Source organism: Alexandromys fortis, unplaced genomic scaffold (genome assembly GCF_014885135.2).
Source record: "Alexandromys fortis isolate MF-2015 unplaced genomic scaffold, M_Fortis_MF-2015_v1.1 scaffold_59, whole genome shotgun sequence".
NCBI lineage: Eukaryota > Metazoa > Chordata > Mammalia > Rodentia > Cricetidae > Alexandromys > Alexandromys fortis.
Window position 1 is genome coordinate 3,406,946 of NW_026067943.1, and position 21,969 is coordinate 3,428,914.

Consider the following 21,969-nt stretch of genomic DNA (forward strand, 5'->3'; position numbering starts at 1 on the left):
CAGAATATTGTATACATAATAAATAAATAAATATTTTAAAAAAAGAAAGAAAAGAAAGGTGAAGGGACTGCTGAAAATTTAAAAAAAAAAAGAACCCATTAAAAAAAAAAGAAAACAGTAAATGAAGCTTTTGTGTGCCTTCTGGGTGGAGCTTGTAAAAGTCAGCCATGAACCCCAGGGCCCTTGATGTCCACACCAGATGTGCCTGCACAGAGAGACACAGGTTTGTGCTAAACAAAAAGGTTACAGGGGCTGGGCTATAACTCAGTGTCTTAGTGCCAGGCCTTAGTTCCATTACCAGCAACAAAGGAAAGAACAAAGTCCCCGGGGATAGGAGCCAGAGGTTAAGCATGGACAGAATGACCTTTGATTTCCATGCTATTTTTATTGTTGTTCCGAGACAGGGTTTCTCTGCGTTTTTTTTTTGTTTGTTTGTTTGTTTTTTGTTGTTTTGTTTTCTTTTTTGAGACGGGGCTTTTCTGTAGCTTTGGAGTCTGTCCTGGCACTAGCTCTTGCAGACCAGGCTGGCCTCGAAGGAACTCACAGAGATCCGCCTGCCTCTGCCTCCCAAGTGCCGGGATTAAAGGCGTGCGCCACCACCGCCTGGCGACCTCCATGCTATTGATGAAGCTCAACCAGGCTGCTGTCACAAAAATACCTCTAGCTGGGGAGATGGTTCAGTGTATGAAAGCACTTCTTGCAAGCCTGAGGACCTGAGTTCAAATCCCCAGAACCTATGTAAAAGCCAGACACTGGCACCAGTGTCTACATTTCCAGTGCCCCTAAGAGAGATGGGAGAGATGGAGAAAGGGGAATTCTTGGAGGCCCTCAGGTTAGCTAGTCTGGTATACATGGCACAAAAACAACAAAGAGACTTTGTCTCAAACTCTATACAAGCTCTGGAGTACATGTTTGTCCATATTCACACACACACACACACACACACACACACACTCACATGCTGGTATATGCACACTGTGTGTGTACACATTGATAAATACAAAATGTAAAAGAAAAGATGCATTATATACTGGGCCCAAGTGCAACGTGGGCACGGATGGTCCTTTGGGTATCATTTCCCACTATTGTGGACATGGCTTCAGCCCCGAGTCATGGTTGAGGGTTCTTTACCACGGAGACACCAGGCACCTCTGTCCTTCTGCTTCACATACTGGTCATGAGGTGCTGCCTGTATGTCCTCTGAGGACTATGGCACTCTAGGCTGTCTGGGGGAGGAAGGAACAACACAAGAAAGACAGTAGCAACCAGTAGAGGCTGGGTAAGCCGTGTGTGGACCAGCCTGCTTCCCGGGGACATCTGCTTTTGGTCACCCCCTGGTTGGGCAGCTTTGTGACAGGCGCGCTCATGAATTGGCAGTCACCTCAGCAAATGGCTTTTGTTGACATTTTGTTACAAAGACTGTGTGCTCCCTTCCTGGGCTTCAAAGCTAGCCTGGGCTACAAGGCACAGACTTTGTGGATAGGCAGTTATGGGGAGGTGGCTGACTTAGAGCCTACATTTCAGGTGGCATGACTCAACAAAAGTTGTTCCTCAATCCCAGCACTTAGGAGCAGAGGCATAACGATTGGGAGTTCACTCTTAATCTTGGTTTGAAGCCAACCTGGGCTACAAGAGACCCTTTCTCAAAGACCAAACAAACAAAAGGAAACACAAAAACCTCTAGCCCAAATAACAACATAGTAACCAAACCAAAACACATTTCCTAATGACCAGGAAGGAACAATGCCAGGTTCTGGACAATGTGACAAAAGAAACCAGTCAGACTGGACTGTGGCAATGGGCAAAATGGGCAGGGTTTTAGTATAATGGAACTGTTTTCCCCTGAGCTGTGCTTAACCCAGGGTCCCAAGATTCCACTTATCAAAGGTCAGCCTGAGACAGTGGCTTCAGATGAACATGAAAGGCAATGATGTTCTTGTTCTAAGCTGCCCATCCAGCTGGAGGCGGTTGAAACTTCACTCCTGTCCATCTCTGACTCTTGACTTTGTTAGTGTGTGTGTGTGTGTGTGTGTGTGTGTGTGTGTGTGTGTGTGTGTTTGAGACCTCAGGTTCTTGCTATGCCATCTTATCTATCCTGGAACTAGCTCTTGTAGACCAGGCTGGCCTCAAACTCACAGAGATCTTCCTGCCTCTGCCTCCCAAGTGCTAGGATTAAAGGCGTGCGCCACCATCGCCCGGCTTGAGACAGGTTCTTGCTATGCCATTTTGTCTGTCCTGGAACTGGCTATGGAGACCAGGCTGGTCTGTCTCGAACTCATAGAGATCCACTTGCCTCTGCTCCCAGAATGCTGGGATTAAAGGTGTGTGCCACTATGCCAGGCAGTTGTTTGAGTGAAGTAATTTACACTCTTCTCCTCTTATTCATATTCTCGCTCTCGCTCTCTGGTCAGTCTCACTACCACCCTGTGCATGGGACTGAACCAGGGCATCACACATGATGGGCAGATACTCACTGTTGCACTGTATCTCCAGCCTCCCCATGCTTTCTTCTTGGTTTTTTGTTTTTATCTTTAGGCAGGATCTAACTGTATAGAACAGACTATCCTAAAACTCCTACTTATCTTACACCTCTTGATGCCAGGATTGCAGGCCTGCTGCATCACCGTACCCAACTTCCTCCATCCTCTGGGAAGTGGTCCAGAGTGATCTCGACTGGGGCAGGATGGAGCTGGTGCTTGCTTCTGCTTTCATAAGATTGGCTTTATATTTATATTTATATTATTTTATTTTTAGCTTTTTGAGGCAGGGTTTCTCTGTTTAGTCCTGGAACTTGCTATATAGATCAGGCTGGCCTCACAGAGATCCTCCTGCCTCGGGCTCCTGAGTACTAGAATTAAAGGTATGTGCCATCATGCCGGGCCTAAGACAAGCTTATTTAAAAGAGAATGTGAGCCAGTGAACCGAGGGTAATGTGGGTAAGGGTGCTGGTTGCCACTTTATGACTTAAGTTTGGCCTCTGGAACCTATATAGTGTAAGAAAAGAATCAGTTCCCAAAAGTTGTTCTCTGACCGCTGTACATGTACACACATGGCTAAAGAAGTAAATATAATTAAAAATATTAATAGGGATGTGTCATGTATGATACAGGAAACTCAGGGAAAAGTCACTCCGATCCCCATTTAGCCTTTGTTGTCCCAAATTCCTGGAACTTCCCAGTGACCTCATTGTGCTTTTGTTCAGGACCCTGGCCTTCTCTGATGGGACTCAGACTGGAGTGTGGTCACAGACAGTGGTGGTTTTGCTATTGGGGATCAAGTCCAGGACCACTCACTTTCCAAATGAGCCCTCGCCCAAGGAGTTATCCTCCTAGATTGCTCCCCCTCTTTATTATGAAACAAGCTCACTACATTGCTCTGGTTGGATTTGAACTCTGCATCTCCAAATTCAGCCTCCCAAGTTCTGGGAGTACAAAGAGGATGCAACACGCTTGGCTTAGAGATGATTAAAGTTTGTGGGGTCGTGCTGGGGTACAGCTCAGTGACAGAGGGCTTGCCCGGCATATTTGAGGGCTTGGCTTCCATCCTCGGCGCCACCAGCAGATATTTTTAAAAGTAAATGCTGCGTGCACGCAGGTAATTCTGTTGACTGCCAGAGATGGCTGTGGAGGTTAAGTATGCCTGCCAGCGTCCAGGAAAGCACAGTGCCAGGTGAACTTAGATGTTATCCGTGGTAATACCAAAGCTTGGGTTTGCAAAACGACTTCCACAGAGATGCTTTGTTTCGAGAGACTCCATTTATTACTGGGAACAAATGATGCTGGGCTTTGACTCTAGCTCGGCCTGATGCTGTTGAGAGACCAAGTAAGTAGTCAGCTGTCACTGGGCTTTCGTGTGTGTGTATGTGTGTGTGTGAGAGAGAGCACACACATGCATATGAGTGCAGGTGCCCTCAGAGGCCAGAGATATCAGATCTCTGTAGCTCGAGTTAGGGTGCTGGTAACCTAATTCTGGTCCTCACACTCTCTTACACTAAGCCATCTTTCCAGTTCCCAAGATTTGTTGCTTGTTTTGCAACAAGGTATCATTGCGTAGCCCTGGCTGGCCTAGAACTCACAGAGCTCCTCTGCTTCCCCAGTGCTGGCGTTAAAAGCAAACGTAACCATGCCGGGCTTGTTTTAGTGTTTTGCCTATGGCTGTGTGCGTGCACCACCTGCATACAGTGCCCGAGGAAGACAGACGGGGGTGGCGTTTTCATTGTTTCACACACATATTACCGCAAACCAATAGCGATCCAAGGACCCTGGGCACAGGACTGTGGCCTCGTTTCTTTGCCCTCACACACACTAGTCAAGTGCTCTACCACCTCTGAGTTAAGTCCACATCTCTTATAATTTGGATTTTCTCTGAAGCGGTAACATTGGAGAATTCAGACTAAGGAATTTAAACGTTAATCCCAGTGCTGAGGAGCCATAGTGCTTCCCTTGAAGCAGCGGGATGTGATGGGGCCAGAGTGGATCCATTTTTCCGTCTTTTGCTACCTGGTGATAAGGGAAGGACAGCTGAGCTGGCAGCAGTGTGGGCAGGAAGGGTAAGCCTGGGCACTAGTGGAAGAGAGGAGAACGCTGTTTGACAGACCCGCTTTGAGAATCTGAACGTGAGCTGGCACCTGCATGAGCTCCTAACATCTTCCGAGTTTCCCAAACTCATGCTAATTAGAAGTGAGACTGAGACTCAGGAAGGCAGGTGACTTCTGCAGCCAGCCCTATAAGCCAGGGCTTTGTGTGAGCCTCAGCAAATTCCCAAGTTGTTTAGAGATGAACTGTTCAGTTGTGTGTATGTGCCGGGTGGGGCCTGGCCCAGCGGCTCTCTCTAAATAAAGCTGCTCTGTAGGATTCGCATGTAGGAAGTGGGGAAGTGAAACGGCTGGCCTGTCAGGACTTTGGTACCTGTGGCTCCAGGGACTCCTTCTCCTGCGTGCTAGGCGAGTGCTCTCCCGCTGAGCCACACCTAGCTCCCAGGTGGCTGCCTTCGACTTGTTTACTCATTCAGTAAACTGTGCAGCCCTTGCCAAAGCCCTACACCTGGACTCTCAGCCTGCTCACAGCGGTCCCAGGAAGGAGGCAAGCAGGCATTATCTTCATGGCCTCCGTTTGGTTTTAATTAATTTATTTTTAAAAATTTATTTATTGCATTTTACATATGTGAGGGTTTTGCCTGCATATGTACCACCCACATGCATGGTAACTGCCCAGGCCAGAAGAGGGTGCTGTATCCCCTGGAACTATAGTTACAGATGTTTCTGAATTATCATGTGGGTGCTGGGAATCAAACTTGAGTCTCCTAAAGATTGCCCGTGCTCTTAACCACTGAGGCATCTCGCCAGTCCCGATTTATTTTATGTGTATGAGTGTTTACTTGCATGAATGTGTACCGTGTGCCTGTCTGGTGCTCACGGGAATCAGAAGATGCCGGATGCCCTGGAACTGGAGTTACAGAGAGTTGTAAGCTGCCATGGGGGCTGCTGGGAACAGAATCCAAGTCCTTTGTAAGAGCAGAAAGTGTTCTTACTGCTGAGCCATCTCTTAGCCCCAGTGGTCTCCAGGTCTCCTTCTTATAGGAGGCTCACAGATAGAAAGTGACTTTTCTGAAGTAACCTAACTAATTGTGTCAGAGGGTGTGTGTGTGTGTGTGTGTGTGTGTGTGTGAGAGAGAGAGAGAGAGAGAGAGAGAGAGAGAGAGAGAGAGAGAGAGAGAGAGAGAGAGGTCCAGAATATCAGAGCCAAAGTTCCTGACTTCCAGACCCGCCTCTCCGATAGCTCCCCTAGTCATGGAACATAACAGTGTCTACTTTACCTTGTTCCAGGGAAGCCGGTTCCTGAGAGCACACCTCCTCCTCCAGCCTTCCCAGAGGCCGTGAAGCCAGGCCCTGTGGCTATTCCTGGAAGAAACCTCAAGGACGAACAGGAAAAGGGCCAGCCTGTGAAGCCAGGCTCCATTCTGGGCACAGGTGCTCTCCTTTCTCTTCCTCTTCTGGGTTTTAGGTTTATTTTTATTTTATGTGTATGGGTATTTCACTTGCGTGTATGTATATGGACTGCTTGCATATAGTGCCCATGGAGAGGAGAAGAGGGTGTCAGATCCCCTGGAACTGGTGTTAGGGATCGTGTGCACCACTGTGTGGGTTCTGGGAATCAAACCCAGGTCCTCTGCAAGAACAGCCCATGTTCTTAATTGTTGAGTCATTCTTTGCGGCCCCACAGGTATTCATGGGTTATTTTTTTCTTTTGGTGTGTGTGTGTGTGTGTGTGTGTGTGTGCGCGCGCATGTGTGCATGCATCAAAACACACTGTGCAAGTGAATTAGAAAAGGAGAAACATCCAGGCGTGCCTGTAACTGAGCTAATTGAGAGTCTGAGGCAGGAGGATCGTTTGAGATCAACCCTATTCTGAGTGGAAAGTGCATACCCGTGACCCAGCTTTCCTCAGGAGGTTGAGGGTAGGATCCTTGTGGCCCAAGGCATGCTTGGCATGCACAGGGCCTGCCTTCAATCCTCAGCACCAAAACCCCCCATCTCTAAATGTGTTAAGTAAATAAATAAGTACATTTCTGGGGAGGAGGGGAGCTGAGGATGGAACCCTGGGCGTTAGGCATGCAAGCTTTACCACTGAGCTGCCCCAGCCCCTGGCCCTTACCATTTTCATCAGAAGAAAATAATAAGGATTTGTTCAAGGTGACTTAAATCCTGGGATTAGAGCACTCCTGTCTCTCGTACTGTATACGTGCACTGCAGCCCCAGAGCCTTGCAGAGCACGTTACACATGTGTCCAGCCTCTTGTGCCCAGGCTAGAGCTGAGGGACAATCAATCAGATGCCAGGAGGACAGCCAGTGGTGACTTCTCCAGGGCTCGCTTCTCTACTCCTATAGCCTGTGACTTATAGCTTAAGATCCCAGACCTATGGAACGCAGCTCACTGAGGGACCTGAAGCCAGCCAACCCTTCTGGGAGAAGTCACTCTTAGGGGGCTTGGGCCTGAGGCCAACCCCCCTGTGCTTGGATTCACTCAGCCGCTTCATTACTCAGTTCCTCCGTCTGTAAAATGGGTACGAACAGAACCTATTACATCCTATTGCAGAGAATCAGCTGGATGTGTCCGTGTCTGCCTGCCATCCCAGCCTGGGATGAACTGGGGAAGCAGAGGCTGGAGGATGAATGCAAATTCCAGATCCACTGGGTTTCGTGTGTGTGTGTGTGTGTGTGTGTGTGTGTGTGTGTGTGTGTGCTGGTGGGCAGGGTCTACAAACACCAGAGCTGGCCAAGTAACATCTGCGTCTGCACTAGGCACGAATGAGTAGCCAGTGTTGGTTCAAGCTTCCAGAGTCTGACCTTGGACAGTTTATTTTAGGCATATTTAAATACAGTTCAACTTTGGTAGAAAGTTTCCTGGTGATCATTATCACAATAAAGCCTAAAGCATGACTCTATTGAAACTCTTTTGCAAAGTACTGTGACCTCTTCCATAAGAGTGGATTTGTTTTGTTCAGATCCACTGGGAGAAACCTGAGACTTAGACTCAGTTCAAATTCAGGTTAAGTGCGTTTATTCTTACCGCTAGCTGTTCATTTCTTTCCCTCTGTGTAGTAATAAAAGGACCATTTCCTCCCTTTCCCATAGCCAGAGGGAATTTTACAGAAGCCAAGCAGCTGTTAATTCCTCACAGCCCATTATCCAATTTACTTAATTTTACGTGCACTGGTGTGAGAGCGTCAGATTCCCCAGAACTGAGCTGGGATGTAGATGCTGGGAACTGAACCCAGGTGGTCTGGCAGAGCAGTCAGTGCTCCTAACCACTGAGCTATCTCTCCAGTCCCCCCTCCCCCCTCCCAGTATTCTATTCTTATCTCACCTACAGCCCCCTGGGAGGCCCCAGGCATCTCAGAGCAAAGGCCAGTGGTCCTCAAGGGATGCCTGACTCAGAACTCAATGTCTTTAGTCATCACAGGGGCTGTGTCAGTTATTACTCGGGCTGTGCATTCTAATGACTGGGAGAGAACAGTTCGTTTCTGGGCAGGCAAAAGGACACAGATCACAGTGCCACGCATGGATTCTAGCTGGGTGGGGTTGGCACACGCCTTTAATCCCAGCCCTTGGGAGGCAGAGGCAGGCGGGTCTCCTAGTTCGAGGCCAGCCTGGTCTACAGAGTGAGCTCCAGGGCAACCAGGACTATACAGAGAAACCCTGTTTCAAAAACCAAAACAAAGAGAGAAAGAAACAAAAAAGAATGGGTTCTATAGCTTAGGGGCTTAGGGGAAGATCTAGTGTGATCCAGGTCACGAGGAGGCAGGTGAGAGGCAGAGTGAGCACAAGGATCTACAGCGCCCTCTACAGTCTTTTTTAAATGAATTTCTTTAAAATTTTATACATTTTAATAAAATATAATCACATCATTTCTCTCTTCCCTGTCCTTCCCCAAGTCCCCTCCCTCCAACTCCTTCTGTCTCACCTAACTCTCCCATTGATAATGTCGTTTACAATTATTGTCACACACAGACACACACACACGCATATGTACATATGAATATATAAATGCAACCTGCTGTCCACTTTTGCTGTTTGTGTGTATGTGGTTATCAGGGCTGACCAATTTGCATAATGCAACCAATTTGGGGGCTTGGAGGCTAATCCTCCCTCTCTTAGTCAGAAGCCTGTAGTTAGTTAGTCATCCCAGGGTGTGACCCTGTGAGCGGCTCCCTTTCTGCATTAGAATATCTACTGATGTTGCCATTATTCAAATCTTATTTATACAGTCATTTATATGAGAGGCTGTTTCACAGCTGACTCTCTGGTATTTTAGTTCGTACAGTCTTTCTGTCCCCTCTTCCACAAAGGTCCTGGGCTGTAGATGGAGCTGTGATGTAGATGCATCTGTTGGGGCTGGGAGCCTCACAGTCTGTTGATCTGTGTGCTGTGTCTCGTTGCCCTCTACAGTTTTTATAGCTCGTTCCAGACCAGGGCTGCATAGTGAGACCCTGTCTCAAAAAGGAAGAGAGAGAGGCAGACATGGGGGATGGAGGTACAAATGGGAACATGGACCACCCGGGACGGGACAGGACAGTTTACCTTAGGTCGTGGAGTCTGGACTTTACCCTGTGACTGAAGGTACTGAAGGAAGGGGAGAAGACATGTGGCCTGAAATTCCAATTAATGGGATTCAGACCCGTGAGCGGGGAGGTGGGGGAGAATGGAGAGGTCACAGGTGCCCCTCTGTCCCTTCACTGCCAGCCTTCGTATGGCTCGCTTTCCTGAGTGCCCTGGGTCACTGAGCCTGTCCCTGCAGTCCCTCCCACAGAGAAGGAAGTTACTCTTGAGTATTTGTAGTTGGAAACACGAGTCATTCTTTCCACGTATCACAGATGCCTGTCACCCCTGGGAAAGCCCCGGATTCCAGGACCGTGTGCTACCCAGGGAAGCCAGTGTTGGAGGAAGTTTTTATTATAGAGGAAAAGTTCAGGCACTCAGGGTTGTGTTTGGGAGGCTTTTCTGTAGAGATGAATGGGCCCTCAGTGTGTCCCTGCCCTTCCGTGAACCTGCGCAGCGTTCAGCAGACTGAAAGTCACACACTTAGGCTCTCATTGAGTCAGCTGTGGCGGCTATGTGTGGTGTTTGTGGTGCAGTGTGTGTGTGTGATGTGTGGGGCGGGGTAAGGTTTGTGTGTGTGGTAACAGTGTGTGTATGTCGTGTGTGTGTTGTGTATGTGTCGTGTGCGTGTTGTATGTGTTGTGGGGTGTGTCCATGGCTGCTTCATCTGCTGTGTTGCTGTGCCTTGCTCCTCCATCTGGGGAAGCCTTACACAAGTCTTTGAAAACTTTGAAGACTGGGAAATCCCTGCTGGGCAGTGGTGACACACACCTTTGATTTTGGCACTGGGGTGTAGACGGACGCTGTAAAGTAGGCCCACAATAGTTCAGAATTGAGTATAATAAAGGTTCTTTATTTAGGGGTAGACTCACAAGTCACAGCCCTCTGCACGAGTAGGGAACAGGAACCGAATCCAGCAGCAGAAAGAGAGAAAGAGAGAGAGAGAGGCCATGCCCAAGTGGGATAGTATCTTTTTTTTTCTTTTTTTATTTATTTATTATGTATACAGCATTCCTTCCATGAATACCTGCAGGCCAGAAGAGGGCACCAGACCTCATTACAGATGGTTGTGAGTCACCATGTGGTTGCTGGGAATTGAACTCGGGACCTTTGGAAGAGCAGGCTTAACCTCTAAGCCATCTCTCCAGCCCAAGTGGGATAGTATCTTAAAGGCTATTGACTGAAGGAGTTCCTGCAGCACCTTCCCCTTTTGTCTAATTCTAAGCCTAATACAAAGCTATACACAATAAGAACAAATATGGAGTACAAAAATTAGAATTACAACCAGCATAAACAATATCAAGCAAGAAATATATGCTAAATGTTTCGATAATTATTCTATCCTAAGGAGTCTAAGTCTTGTATTAGAAATGGCTTGGCCAAGTCATGAAAGGAAAGTAACTACAACTATCTAGTCTTCAACCCCATTGTATATCTGAGAAGGGAAATAATATTACTTGAATAGATAGGAAATGCAATCAAGAAACTTCCAAAATGTGCAATAAATGACAGAGACAACTGGGTAATCACCCAAAGTCTCATTTGCAACGTTGGAGCAACCAGCTTTGGCTAAGGCCTAGAGTAACTGTCAGACCATTTTCAGAGGCAGGAGGTCCTCGGCTGTTCTTGGCCAGGCAGTGGGACAGCACAGGCGCATCCCGCATCCTGTGACCTGGGTTGCTTGTGGCACCTCCTGCTTCCCCGTCTCTTCCTGTCATTAGAGATGGTAAATTGCTCATGTTGTAAGATGTCACCAGGCTTAAAAGCACTGACAGCCAAGGAGCTTGTCGGCTGGCACATGGTGTCGGGGGTGACAACACCGATTGAAAGGAGTGGCTTCGGGGTGAGTCCCAGGCAGGGTGCTGACCCTGTCATCCTTTCCAGGGACCACCTTGACTGGAGTCCAGCAGCAGACCTCACACCAGCTTCCATCCAAGGAGGATGCCCCTTGTTCCTTGAAAACTGACCAAGCCGACTCTCCCCAGTCTAAGGTAAACCCACCCTTGACTTCTATCCCAGTTGGGTCCTGGCTTGTGGTTCTCTCAGAAACGCAGTTTCTTCATTCCCTGAGACAAGTGTGGCAGGGAGGACAAGGGAGACCCATTCTCTGCAAGCTTCTGAGACTAAGTATAGTCATCGGTGAGATGAGGGTCCTCTGCTGCTCTGAGCATGGGGGCTTGGTGGGGTTTGTTCTTTGGGGTGTAATTCAGGGCCTAATGAAGCACCCTAACACTGAGTCCCAGCATAGGCCAGGACTCATGTTTGCCAAAGTGGCGATTTGAACTGAGGGCCCTTTGCATTCAACCACTGAACTATAAGCACCGTCCGTTTTTGTTATGTTTTGAGACAGGCTTTTACTAAGGTTCACAGACAGGTCTTGAACTTGTGATCTCCCTGTCTCAGGCTCTGGAGGGGCAGCCTGGAGGACAGGCCTGCACTACAAGTCCAGCAGGACCTCTGTTTGCCGTGGCCCCTTGTAAGCAGGAGCTGACGTGTGCAGTTACAGGAACTGGTTTACAACCACCAGCCTTTCCCACTTTCTTGTCGGAGTCGAGCAACAGTCAGAGCGGTCCTGCACTTTGACTTGGTTCCAGAATGTGCTATGGCTTTATTCCCGTGGGCACTTTCACCCTCATTTGCTAACACTCCCAGGTAGTCTTGTGACTGTATTGATAGTAAGATGACTGGAATTCACACTGGGTTAGAAATGAAAGCCTTGGCTTGGGGTGCTGCTCGGTGTTATAGCCCTGGGTTCCACCCCAGCCAAGGGAGAAAAAGAAAAAGGAAACAGGTTGCTACTCTTTGGGGCAGGGTTCCATGTAGCTCAGGCTGACTTCAGACTCACTGTGTAGCTGAGGATACCCTTGAACTTTGGATCCTACTGCCTTCCCCTCCCAAGTTAGTGGACAGCAGTCTTGTGCCCCCACACCCAGTTTCTGTGCGCCAAGGATGGAAGTCAGGGCCTGTGCATGTCCGGCAAGCACTCTGCCAAAGGGCTCTATCCCCGCCCATATTTATTTTTGAGACAATTTCTCACTGTGAACCTCAGTCTGGATTTGAGTTTGTGATCCCCCTGCCTTAGAGTTCCAAACGCCGCGATCATAGGCAGGAACTACCATGCCCAGATTTTTCTTCTGATCTGAAAATATCATTTAAGTCAAGAGTGGTAACTCTTGCCTTTAAGCCCAGTACTCGGGAGGCAGAGGCAGGCAGACCTCTGTGAGTCCGAGGCCAGCCTGGTCTGTATAGTGAGTTCCAGGCCAACTAGAGTTACAGAGTGAAACCCTGTTAAAAAGAAAAAGGTATTTTAAAAATCCATATTCTTGAGAAATTATGGGTTTGGTACCTGGGCAGGAAAGTGGCAGTTCCTGGGGCTGGTTAATGAACATCTCCCGTGACTTAGTTAATTATTTTCAGAGATGCTTGGATCATCGAGGACCTTTAATCCCAGCATGAGGAGGAAAGGCGTGCAGGTCTCTGAATATTTGAGGCCAGCCTGGTCTACATAGTGTGTCCAGGCCAGTCAGGGCTACATAGTGAAACTTTGTCTCAGAAAAAAAGAAAAAAAAAATTTCTATTTGGTTTTCTTTTCTTCTTTTGATTTTTGCACGTCATCTTTACAATTTTATTCTCTATGTATGTATGTTGTAGTAGGTATGTGTATGCATGTGAGGGCATATACACGACATGGCACACGTACGGAGTTAGAGGACGACTTTCAGGAGTTCATCATTTATGCCCTGGGGATTGAACTCAGCTCACCAGGCTTTTCCAGACGCTTGCCCCAATGAGCCGTCTTTCCAGCCCCACTCCCATTTTTTGACAAATCCTCGTGTATCTAACCAGCAGGAGACCCGTTCATCTTTAATAGCCTCCAATTCCCGAGAACTACCGATAAAGGCAAATGTAACTTCAAAAAGATAAGTTTCTGTGCACCTGTGTGTGAAAAGGGAGGTCACAGAAGCCTGACTTCTGTTTCTGGTCTTCCATAGTGCCAGGCTTAGTCTCTAGCTCCACTTAGAGAACTGTGTGGTTATTTGAACATTCGCACTGGCAGGTGTAAGGGCAGGCCTATGGAGTCTTTGTTACCACTGGTAACAAGATGAAAGCTTCTTGGTATTCCAGGGTCCCTCTGGGGAGCATGGAAAGCCAGTTCCCAGGGTGATCATTGGAGCTTTTTTTTTTTACTCTTTGGGGGTCCACCACCCAGCTCCCAAATAAATACATGGAGACTTCTGCTTATGAATGCCTGGTCTTAGCTTGACTTGTTTCTAGCCAGCTTTTCTTTTCTTTTTTTTTTTTTCCAAGACAGGGTTTCTCTGTAGCTCTGGAGCCTGTCCTGGAACTAGCTCTTGTAGACCAGGCTGGCCTCGAACTCACAGAGATCCGCCTGCCTCTGCCTCCTTAGTGCTGGGATTAAAGGCGTGTGCCACCACTGCCCAGCTCATAGCCAGCTTTTCTAACCTAACTTGAAGTATCCTGTTTCTCTTCTTCTACATTTTGCCTCTGAGCTTTTTACCTTTCTTTAGTCTCTATATCCTTTTTTTCCTTCTTACTCCATGCCTGGCTGTGTGGCTGGGTGGCTGGCTCCCAGCATCTTCCTTTCCTTGCTCCTCCCTCTTCTCTTTATGAGCTTGGATTTCTCCTATTTATTCACTACCTGGCAGCCCCAGCTGTTTCTCTCTCCTGCCTAGCTATTGGCTGTTCAGCTCTTTATTAGGCCAATCAGGTGTTTTGGACAGGCAAAGTAACACAGCTTCACAGAGTGACACAAATGCAACATAAAAGAATGTAGCACATCTTTGCATCGTTAAACAAATACCCCACAACACGTCACCCGCTCTCCTCTCTCAATCCCCAGGTCTGCAGCACTTCCACGTCTGTCCCCAAGCAGGAAAAACTTTTGAGTTTGCCCGGAGACAGGTTTTTCTGGAGTGAGGCAGATGTCATCCAAGCAACGGAGGACTTTGACCAAAGCCACCGAATCAGCGAGGGGACCTTTGCTGATATCTACCAGGGGCAAAGGCATGGTGTGGCCTTTGCTTTCAAGAAGCTCAGGGAGGTGAGCTGAGGGTGTCTGTAGGGAGGGTGGGTGGAGCCCTGGGGCTAAAGCCGGATGGATCTTCAGGGGCTGTGTCTTTTCCCATAGGTGGCCGGCTCGAGTCCAGGGTCCATGGACAGGTTCCTGCAGGCAGAGATGCAGCTTTGCCTCAGGTAGGTTTCCCGTGCAGAACCCCTGGCCTGATGATGACAGCGGGAAAACAGTGCCTCCTGTGTGCCAGGCAGTGGTTAGCACTGCCTTTATTGTTTTGGGTCATTTTCTGTTGCTGTCACCTAGTGTCACAGACAGGGTGGTGTCTAAAGTACAAGTTTGTTTATTCATGGTTCTAGGAACTGGGAAGTTGGAGGGCGTTCGGTGAGGTTTCACGCAGTGTGTGGCAATAGTGGCCATCACCCTGTGAGACTATGCTGTGAGACTGAGGGTCACTCCTCCTCTTCTTGTGTAGCCCTAACCCATGACCTCACCTAACGCTAGTTACTCCTAAGCACCCTGCGTCCAGATACCTTTGACTATAAATCTGGAGATAAGTTCCCAACATACAAACTCTGGGGCCCATCCTCAGGGCACAGCATAGACAAGCTCGTTCCATGTCCATCAGAACTCTACAACACAGAGCCACAGCTATCCAGGGCCACAGCTGGTAGGTGCAGAAGTTGGGGCCCAGTGAGGTTCAGTGTTTGGTTCAAGACTACACAACCAGTAAGTAGCAGAGCTAGAGTGTGAGCCTTCCACGCTCTTCTTAAACAGCACATGTATGCTTGGGTTAGAATTCTCAAGAAACCTTGGCTTGTTCCAGCTCTTTCCATGTATGAAGAGATCTTTCCTGTCCCATTTTGAAACTGGCAGATGGACTGAGAGTCTGATGGCAAACTGATCTTAGAACCATAGCTCTCTAGACACTTGGGAACCCATAGAACTAAGTCTGCCTCTGTGTGTCATACAACCTGAGAGCAAAGAATGGTTTTTATGTTTTATTTCTTGAGATTAGGTTTTGTTATGTAGCCTGGTTGATCTGGAACTCATTATATAGACCTCAAACTCACAGAGATCCGTCTGCCTCTGCTGCCCAAGTGCTGGGATTGAAGGCATGTGCCACTACCACCCAGCAAGTTTAGTGATTTTTATTTGTTGTTATATTTGGGTTTGGTGGCATTTGTTTCTAGGACTTTCCATATGCTCTGCAGCTTGCTCCTGAACTGTATTCTCAGCCCTCTTTTCATACTGGGACAGGCCTTCACTAATTACTTCATCAGGTTTAGAATTTGTAATCCCATCTGGGTCCTCCCTCCTTTGCCCTCCCTCCTTCCCTCCCTCTCTCCTTCCTTCCTTCCTTCCTTCCTTCCTTCCTTCCTTCCTTCCTTGCTTGCTTGCTTGTTTACTTTGAGATAAGGTATTATTATATAGCTCTGGCTGCCCTGGAACTCACTATGTAGATCAGGCTAGCCTCAACTCACAGAGATCCTCCTGCCTCTCCTTCTGAGTGCTGGGATTAAAGTCTTACACCATCACACCCAGCTAGATATTTCTCCCATCATGCATATGAAAGACCATACACACGTGTAACATGTATGCACTCATTTTGTGGAAACCAGATATGTAGTTATGCCCTTTCTTCAACTCTGTGCTTTCCTGGATTGGTGGTTACTCCTTCGTTGTTGGTTTAGTAGCCCAGGCTTTCCCAGGTTACAGGGAGTGCTCAGCTCACTTGAGGCCAGGTGACCCCTGCCTCATGGTACTCTGCAGACAGGCTGCAAATGACGAGTTAATGAGACAGGAAGGCAGCAAGATCTGGCACAAGGCCGCCTGCAGTTGTCCTGCGAAGTGCGCTGGGCTGTGACCGTGAGGAGGACATGGAAAACTGTGTGTAGCAGTGCATGGTGATTCATGAGGCCAGAGGTTTCTGGGAGGCAGGAAAGAAGCGTCCTTTGCTCAGATAGACATGTGGATGGTTCACATGTGGAGCCTGAGGTGTGGTTGGAGTCCTGAGAAAAGCCAGGAGGAGAGAGATGACTCAGACACGGGGAATCCCCAAGTTAAACCAACCGGAGGCAGTTGCAGTGGCCTCTAGCAAGTTCTTCATCCTTAAACTCGTTTCCAGAAGTGGAGTGGGGATGGGGCCAGACTGCGTAGCAGGGAAGTAGGGTGAGGCTATCTGGGATCAGAGCCTGCGGCACCTGGGATGCGGCTGGTGGCCTGGGATGGGACGGGAGGGTCTGCCTTTGAATCTTGCTCTTTGATGCCTGACTGTACATGCCTGGGTGCTGGGTTCAGATGCTGCCACCCCAATGTCTTACCTCTGCTGGGCTTCTGCACTGGAAGACGGTTCCACAGCCTCATCTACCCCTACATGGCAAATGGCTCTCTGCAGGACAGACTCCAGACTAAGGTAAATAACTGGGTCATGGGTTGTGGTCAGATAATGGAGCAGATGTCTCCTGCCTAGGGGTCGGAAGGACTTAGAAGTGTGTTTGTTACCTTTCTTGAACACTTATACAATTCTCAATACAAATATCAATGCATCCTTTATTTTAATTTTTATTTATGGTAAGTTTTTGAGACAGGGTCACCAGGAGACAGGCTAGCTTCAAACATGCTATGACCTTGAACTTCTGATCCTCCTGCCTTTATTTCCGGAGAGCTAGGATTGCAGGCATATGCTACCATGTCTGTTTTATGCAATGCTGGGGAATCAAACCCAGGACTTTGTGGATGGTAGCGGACAGTCTATCACTGAGCTACATCCCCAGCTGCTTCTTCCTCCTCTTCCTCCTCCTTTTGGTGCCAAGATCAAATCTAGACACTGTACATTCAAGGCAAGTGCTCCACCCCTGAGCTTACTTCCAACCCTTCACGTCTGTTTCACCGGAGGCAGCGGAGGCTCAGAGGCCTTGTCTCTCTTTCCCAAAGCCACATAGTTCACAGGTGTCTGAACTTGGATTTACAAGTCAATGTATTCAACAAAAATACCATCACTTCAAACCAGTACCTCATGCTGACTGAGCCCTGTGACCAAGGGTGGCTTCTAAGGACTTTAGAATGAATGGTGCAGGAGTGACCCTTTCTGTTCCTTGCCTTTTTCTCAGGGTGACTCAGACCTGCTGCCCTGGCCCCAGCGTGCCAGCATCTGCTCAGGGCTGCTTCTGGCTGTTGAATACCTGCATAGCCTGGACATCATCCATAGCAATGTCAAGAGGTAAGCTAGGCCTGCCTACCCCCCCCCCCCCCAGCCCTGCCTTCGAGAACGAGGCCAGCCTCTTAGCTCTCTCCTTAGGCTCTCAAAAGCCAGTACTTCTGAGGGGTGCTCTCTGTTCCCACCCAGCATGTGAACCTGCCGCTATGTCTGCTGTCTTTCTGAGCCAGTGTCCCTGCAGGCCACAGCACCCTAAATGTTCACACTCCAGCTGGGAGCTTTGCCAGCCTCAGGATCTGAGCTCCCCGTTTAAGCTTTTCTCAGTACCCACCTTGCCTGTGTCTGTTGATGATGGGTCTTGTCAGGGAGGCTTCTTGTCCCCAGCACTTTGGTTACAGGGAGTGTTCAGCTCACTTGAAGCCAGCTCACCCCTGCCTCATGGTACTCTGCAGACAGGCTGCAAATGACGAGTTAATGAGACAGGGAGGCAGCAAGATCTGACACAAGGCCGCCTGCAGTTGTCCTGCGAGGTGGGCTGGGCTGTGACCGTGAGAAGGACGTGGAAAACTGTGTGTACCAGTGCATGGTGATTCATGAGGCCAGAGGTGTCTTGGATGTCCAAGAGGAAGTGGTGTGGGAGAGATTCCAGAAGCGCACAAAACATTTAGGAGAACCAGCCACCCCATGACCATAGATAGGCCTTGCAGCTGGTTCACCAAGGTTCCTCCCACATGGCACATGCCAACTTGAAGATGCTCTCCTCTCCTGAATTTCATCTGATGGCGCCTATGCTGAGATGGGCATGAGAGCTGGCCATGGACCCATTGCCAGACTTGGCAGGTCTGCTGACTTCTTGCTTGTGTGTGTGTGAGTGAGTGTGTGTGTGTGTTGGGGATTGCACTCAGTATTTTTTTTTTAATTTTTATTTGACTTTATTTCATGTGCATTGGTATAACGATGTCAGATTCTCTTGAACTGGAGTTACAGACAGCTGCGACCTGCCATGTGGCTGCTGGGAATTGAACCCGGGTCCTCTGGAGGAGCAGTCAGTGCTCTTAACCACTGAGCCATCTCACCAGCCCCTGCACTCAGTATTGAACATGCCCCGTGTGCTCTGCCCCCCATCTACATCCTGACTCACCTGCAACTTCTTGCTTTCTTCTCACACAACTCCTCATGCCTAGGAGGTTCCCTGACTCCCAGTTCCTCCTCTCCTTTCTCCCCTTATTTGATCACGGGAGGTGTCTCCCCATGTTACAAGGCATCCATGGTTTGTCATGATTTCTTATTCTTGCCCATGTTTACTGAAGTGCTCCTAATAGTAGATATTGGAGTTGCTGGCCACTATAAAAAAGATTTTAAAAACATTTTTTTTTCTTTTTGACTTATTGAGACAAAGTCTTGCTGCAGAGCAGAGCTGGCCTGTAACTCCTGTGTAGCCTAGGCTGGCCTTGAACTCTTGAACTTGTAGCTGTCTCAGTTTCCTGAGCATTGGGTTTAGAGGTAAAGTACCACTGTGCCTGGTCTGCTATCTTCATTTTCAAATACTGTTTGGTGGGCCAGTGAGATGGGTCAGCAGGTAGAGATGCTTGCTGCCAAGCTGAAATTTGATCCCAGAATTTACTCTATATGGCGGAAGGAGAGCCAACTCCAGCAAGTTGTCCCTCTGAGCTCCCCTTGAAAGATGGAGTGTGTGTTCCCTCCCACCAAATAAATGCAATAAAGCACTGCTAAGGTTAGTTCTGTGCCCGAAACTTAGCCTTTGGTCTCCACTCCCTGGGGAGCTCTTTCTCCGAATTAGCTCCCTCCAAGTAGAACCAGGTCAAAGGAGATTTTCACTTCTCTTTGAAATGTAAAAGTGGGTACTTTCCCTACCACCTGAGCAGAGTGAGTGGAAAGGAGGCCAGGGTTTGTCATGGGAACAGCTTCGAAGAGTCTAAGCCAGCATGAGCAGTGGGCTGGCCGGCTGTACTGGCCAGGGCTGACATCTGTGGGGGGTGGGAGTCTGCATCTCTCTGGCTACATTCCTGGGGCAACTAGGCTAATGTTCAAGTCTATTCCCACTTAGTGGAGTGAGTGGGTTTCCAAGGTCCTATCGCTGGTGGTTTTATGTTGAGGGTCTTCTGTGACTAACCTCCCCCCCCCCCCCCCACACCTTGCGGGACTGACACTGATCACTGCTAAATTGTTTGGCCAGAGTGTCTCCATGGCAACCTCTTCGTCCCAAAGTTCAAAGGCTTTCTTCACTTGCTTTCCCACAGTGCCAACGTTTTGCTGGACCAACATCTTATCCCCAAGCTGGCTCACCCGGTGGCTCCCCCATGTCCTGCCGATAAAAAGACCAAATACACCGTCATGAAGACCCACCTGTTCCAGGCCTCGACTGCTTATCTGCCTGAAAGCTTCATCAGGGTGGGGCAGCTGACCAAGCAAGTGGACACCTTCAGCTGTGGAATTGTAAGGGTCTTCTCTGCATGGGGCTTGCGTGGAGGTGCAGTCGAGGCAGCCAGACTGTGACTCTAGGCCAGATCTGAGACCAAGCCTACTACTGCGGCATCTTTTTACATCTTTTGTTTTAGTTGTTTTTTAGTTTATGGGTGTGCAGATATGTGTGGGGTGGGATGAGATGTGTGGGGGGGTGGGCCTGTAGGTCAGGTGTCCTCAGGTACTATCAACCTCCTTTGGTTCTGGGTTGTCGCTCACCAGTTAAGCTAGACAGTGGCCAGTGAACCCCGGGGACCCTCCTGTCTTTGTCTTCCCCAGTGCTGGGATTACAAGTGCATGCCTCAACACCTGGCATTTTTATGTGGTTTCTCGGGATCCGAACACAGGTCCTTATATTTGCAAAATGACCATTTCACTGACTGAGCTATGCCCCAAGTGTGCCCCAATTTTTCACTCTCCTTTTTTTGGTGCTGGAGATAAAACTCCCAGGCCCTCAGTCATGCTAGATATGTGCTCTACCACTAAGCCATATTCTCGTAAGTTATTTTTGTTGTTGTTGTTATTGCAACGAGGTCTCACTCTATAGCCCAGGCTAGCTACTAATTTATAATCCTCCTGCCTCAGCCTTTTTTCAGAAGCTGGAACTATAGGTGTGTGCCACTGGTCCAACTTTCATGGTCTATTTTGTATGGCTTCTGAATTATGAGTGATATTCATGTTTGTAAAGGGTTTCCATAGCTGGGTGAGGCGTGCACACCCATAATCCCAGCATTTAGGGGATGGAGGCTGGAAGATAGCTTCTAGTTTCAGGCTAGCCTAGGCTACATAGTTAAGTTCTTGGTCAATTTGACCTTGTCTGAAAAACCCTTAAAGTAAAAAAGGTGTAGACAGAAGCTGTATATAGTTGGTGCATCTAGTGGCTGCAGATATTATCGCTCAACTTTTTGATTCCCATCCACACTGCTGGCTTAGCCAACATTTCTTGCGTCAGAGATCCACCTACCTCGGCCTCCCAGTGCAGGGATTAAAGGCGAGTGCCTCCCCACCCAGCTCAACGCATCTTTCCAACACGCATTTATCATTCCTGTCATAGTCACCTCTGTAGTCAGTGTCCAGCCGCCTCTCCTGTGTACTTCCTGCCTCATGACCAGGTCCCAGGTGCTCAGGGCCCACCCAGCCTGGTGGTCTGCTCAGTTTGTCTTGAGGACACTGACTCCTCTCCACGTCTGCAGGATGAGAGCGTTCAAAGGGCTTAGTGGACATGTAGGTTTGGGAGATACTGTTAAAAGCCAAGTAAGTTTTTCATTATAGTTAAGAGGAGCTTTTAACAGGATGGTGACCATATGACCTGGGTGACCCCGTGACCTGGGTTGTGAACTCACCAGAAAATGCTACGCAGGCTTTCCCAGCTTACTTGGCAGTGGAACCTCGATTTCTTGGTGTGTCTGTCTGCCGTGGTGTTCCACAGAATTTGCTTGGTAATGCTGTCTGAGAAACCAAGTCTGTTTGCCTGCAGCCACACTCTGACCTCTGCATGCAGGCCTTTGCCTCTGTCCTCCTCCCTGTCTTGAACTTTGTACTTCCTCTTCTTGACCACAGTCTCCTCTCTGTCCACATCTGCCCCTGAAGCCCAAACTCTCAGCTGGACCTCTGTGTATGAGATTCAGCTTCTGGCTGGCCCAGGCTGGCCTCTCGGCTGCCTCCCATCCTCTCCACAACCCCCTGCAATTCCCTGTGAGCACTTCAGTGAGGCAAGCCACCCTACTTGAAGAATCAGTGGCTCTCTGGTAGGAGAGACAGGGGAACTTCCAAGAGAGCCTAGGCAATTTAGGAAGGCTATCTCAAAACAAACAAAACAGAATCAAACAAAAGGAAAAAGAAAAAAGCAAGTCAGAACAAACCAGTAGGGCAGACCTTTTAGGCACCAGGCAGTATGGCCTAATCCAGTAAAATTTCAGTCATGTAACTCCTGCCTACTCCATGTCTGGACCTCAGTTTCACCTTCTGTAAAATGGGGTTAGTGGTGCAGATAGAGAGTGATCTGATTCGGATCATTGTGTCGGCGGAGGGGCTCATCAGGGTGCAGAAACTTTTCATTGAATCAAACCAAATCAAACCGAATTAGGAAAAGCCCAGGTTTAATGGATACTAACGCTTCTGGATGGCTTTCCAGCCCCCCTAGAGAGGAGATGGGGAAGGAAGACTGGAAAACCATGTGTTTTTTTCTCTTGGAGG

At 48.6% G+C, this 21,969-nt stretch overlaps 1 protein-coding gene across 1 annotated transcript in view; it reads left to right on the top strand.

The window, feature by feature from the left end:
* The window catches only part of Irak2 (interleukin 1 receptor associated kinase 2), a 52,819-nt gene that overhangs the window by 19,310 nt on the left and 11,540 nt on the right, over positions 1-21,969 (top strand). The window contains exons 3-9 of the mRNA XM_050148433.1: positions 5,825-5,968; positions 10,982-11,088; positions 13,959-14,159; positions 14,247-14,311; positions 16,431-16,545; positions 17,243-17,352; positions 19,551-19,746. Coding sequence (XP_050004390.1) covers positions 5,825-5,968; positions 10,982-11,088; positions 13,959-14,159; positions 14,247-14,311; positions 16,431-16,545; positions 17,243-17,352; positions 19,551-19,746 — 938 coding nt within the window. The remainder of the gene's footprint in view (positions 1-5,824; positions 5,969-10,981; positions 11,089-13,958; positions 14,160-14,246; positions 14,312-16,430; positions 16,546-17,242; positions 17,353-19,550; positions 19,747-21,969) is intronic.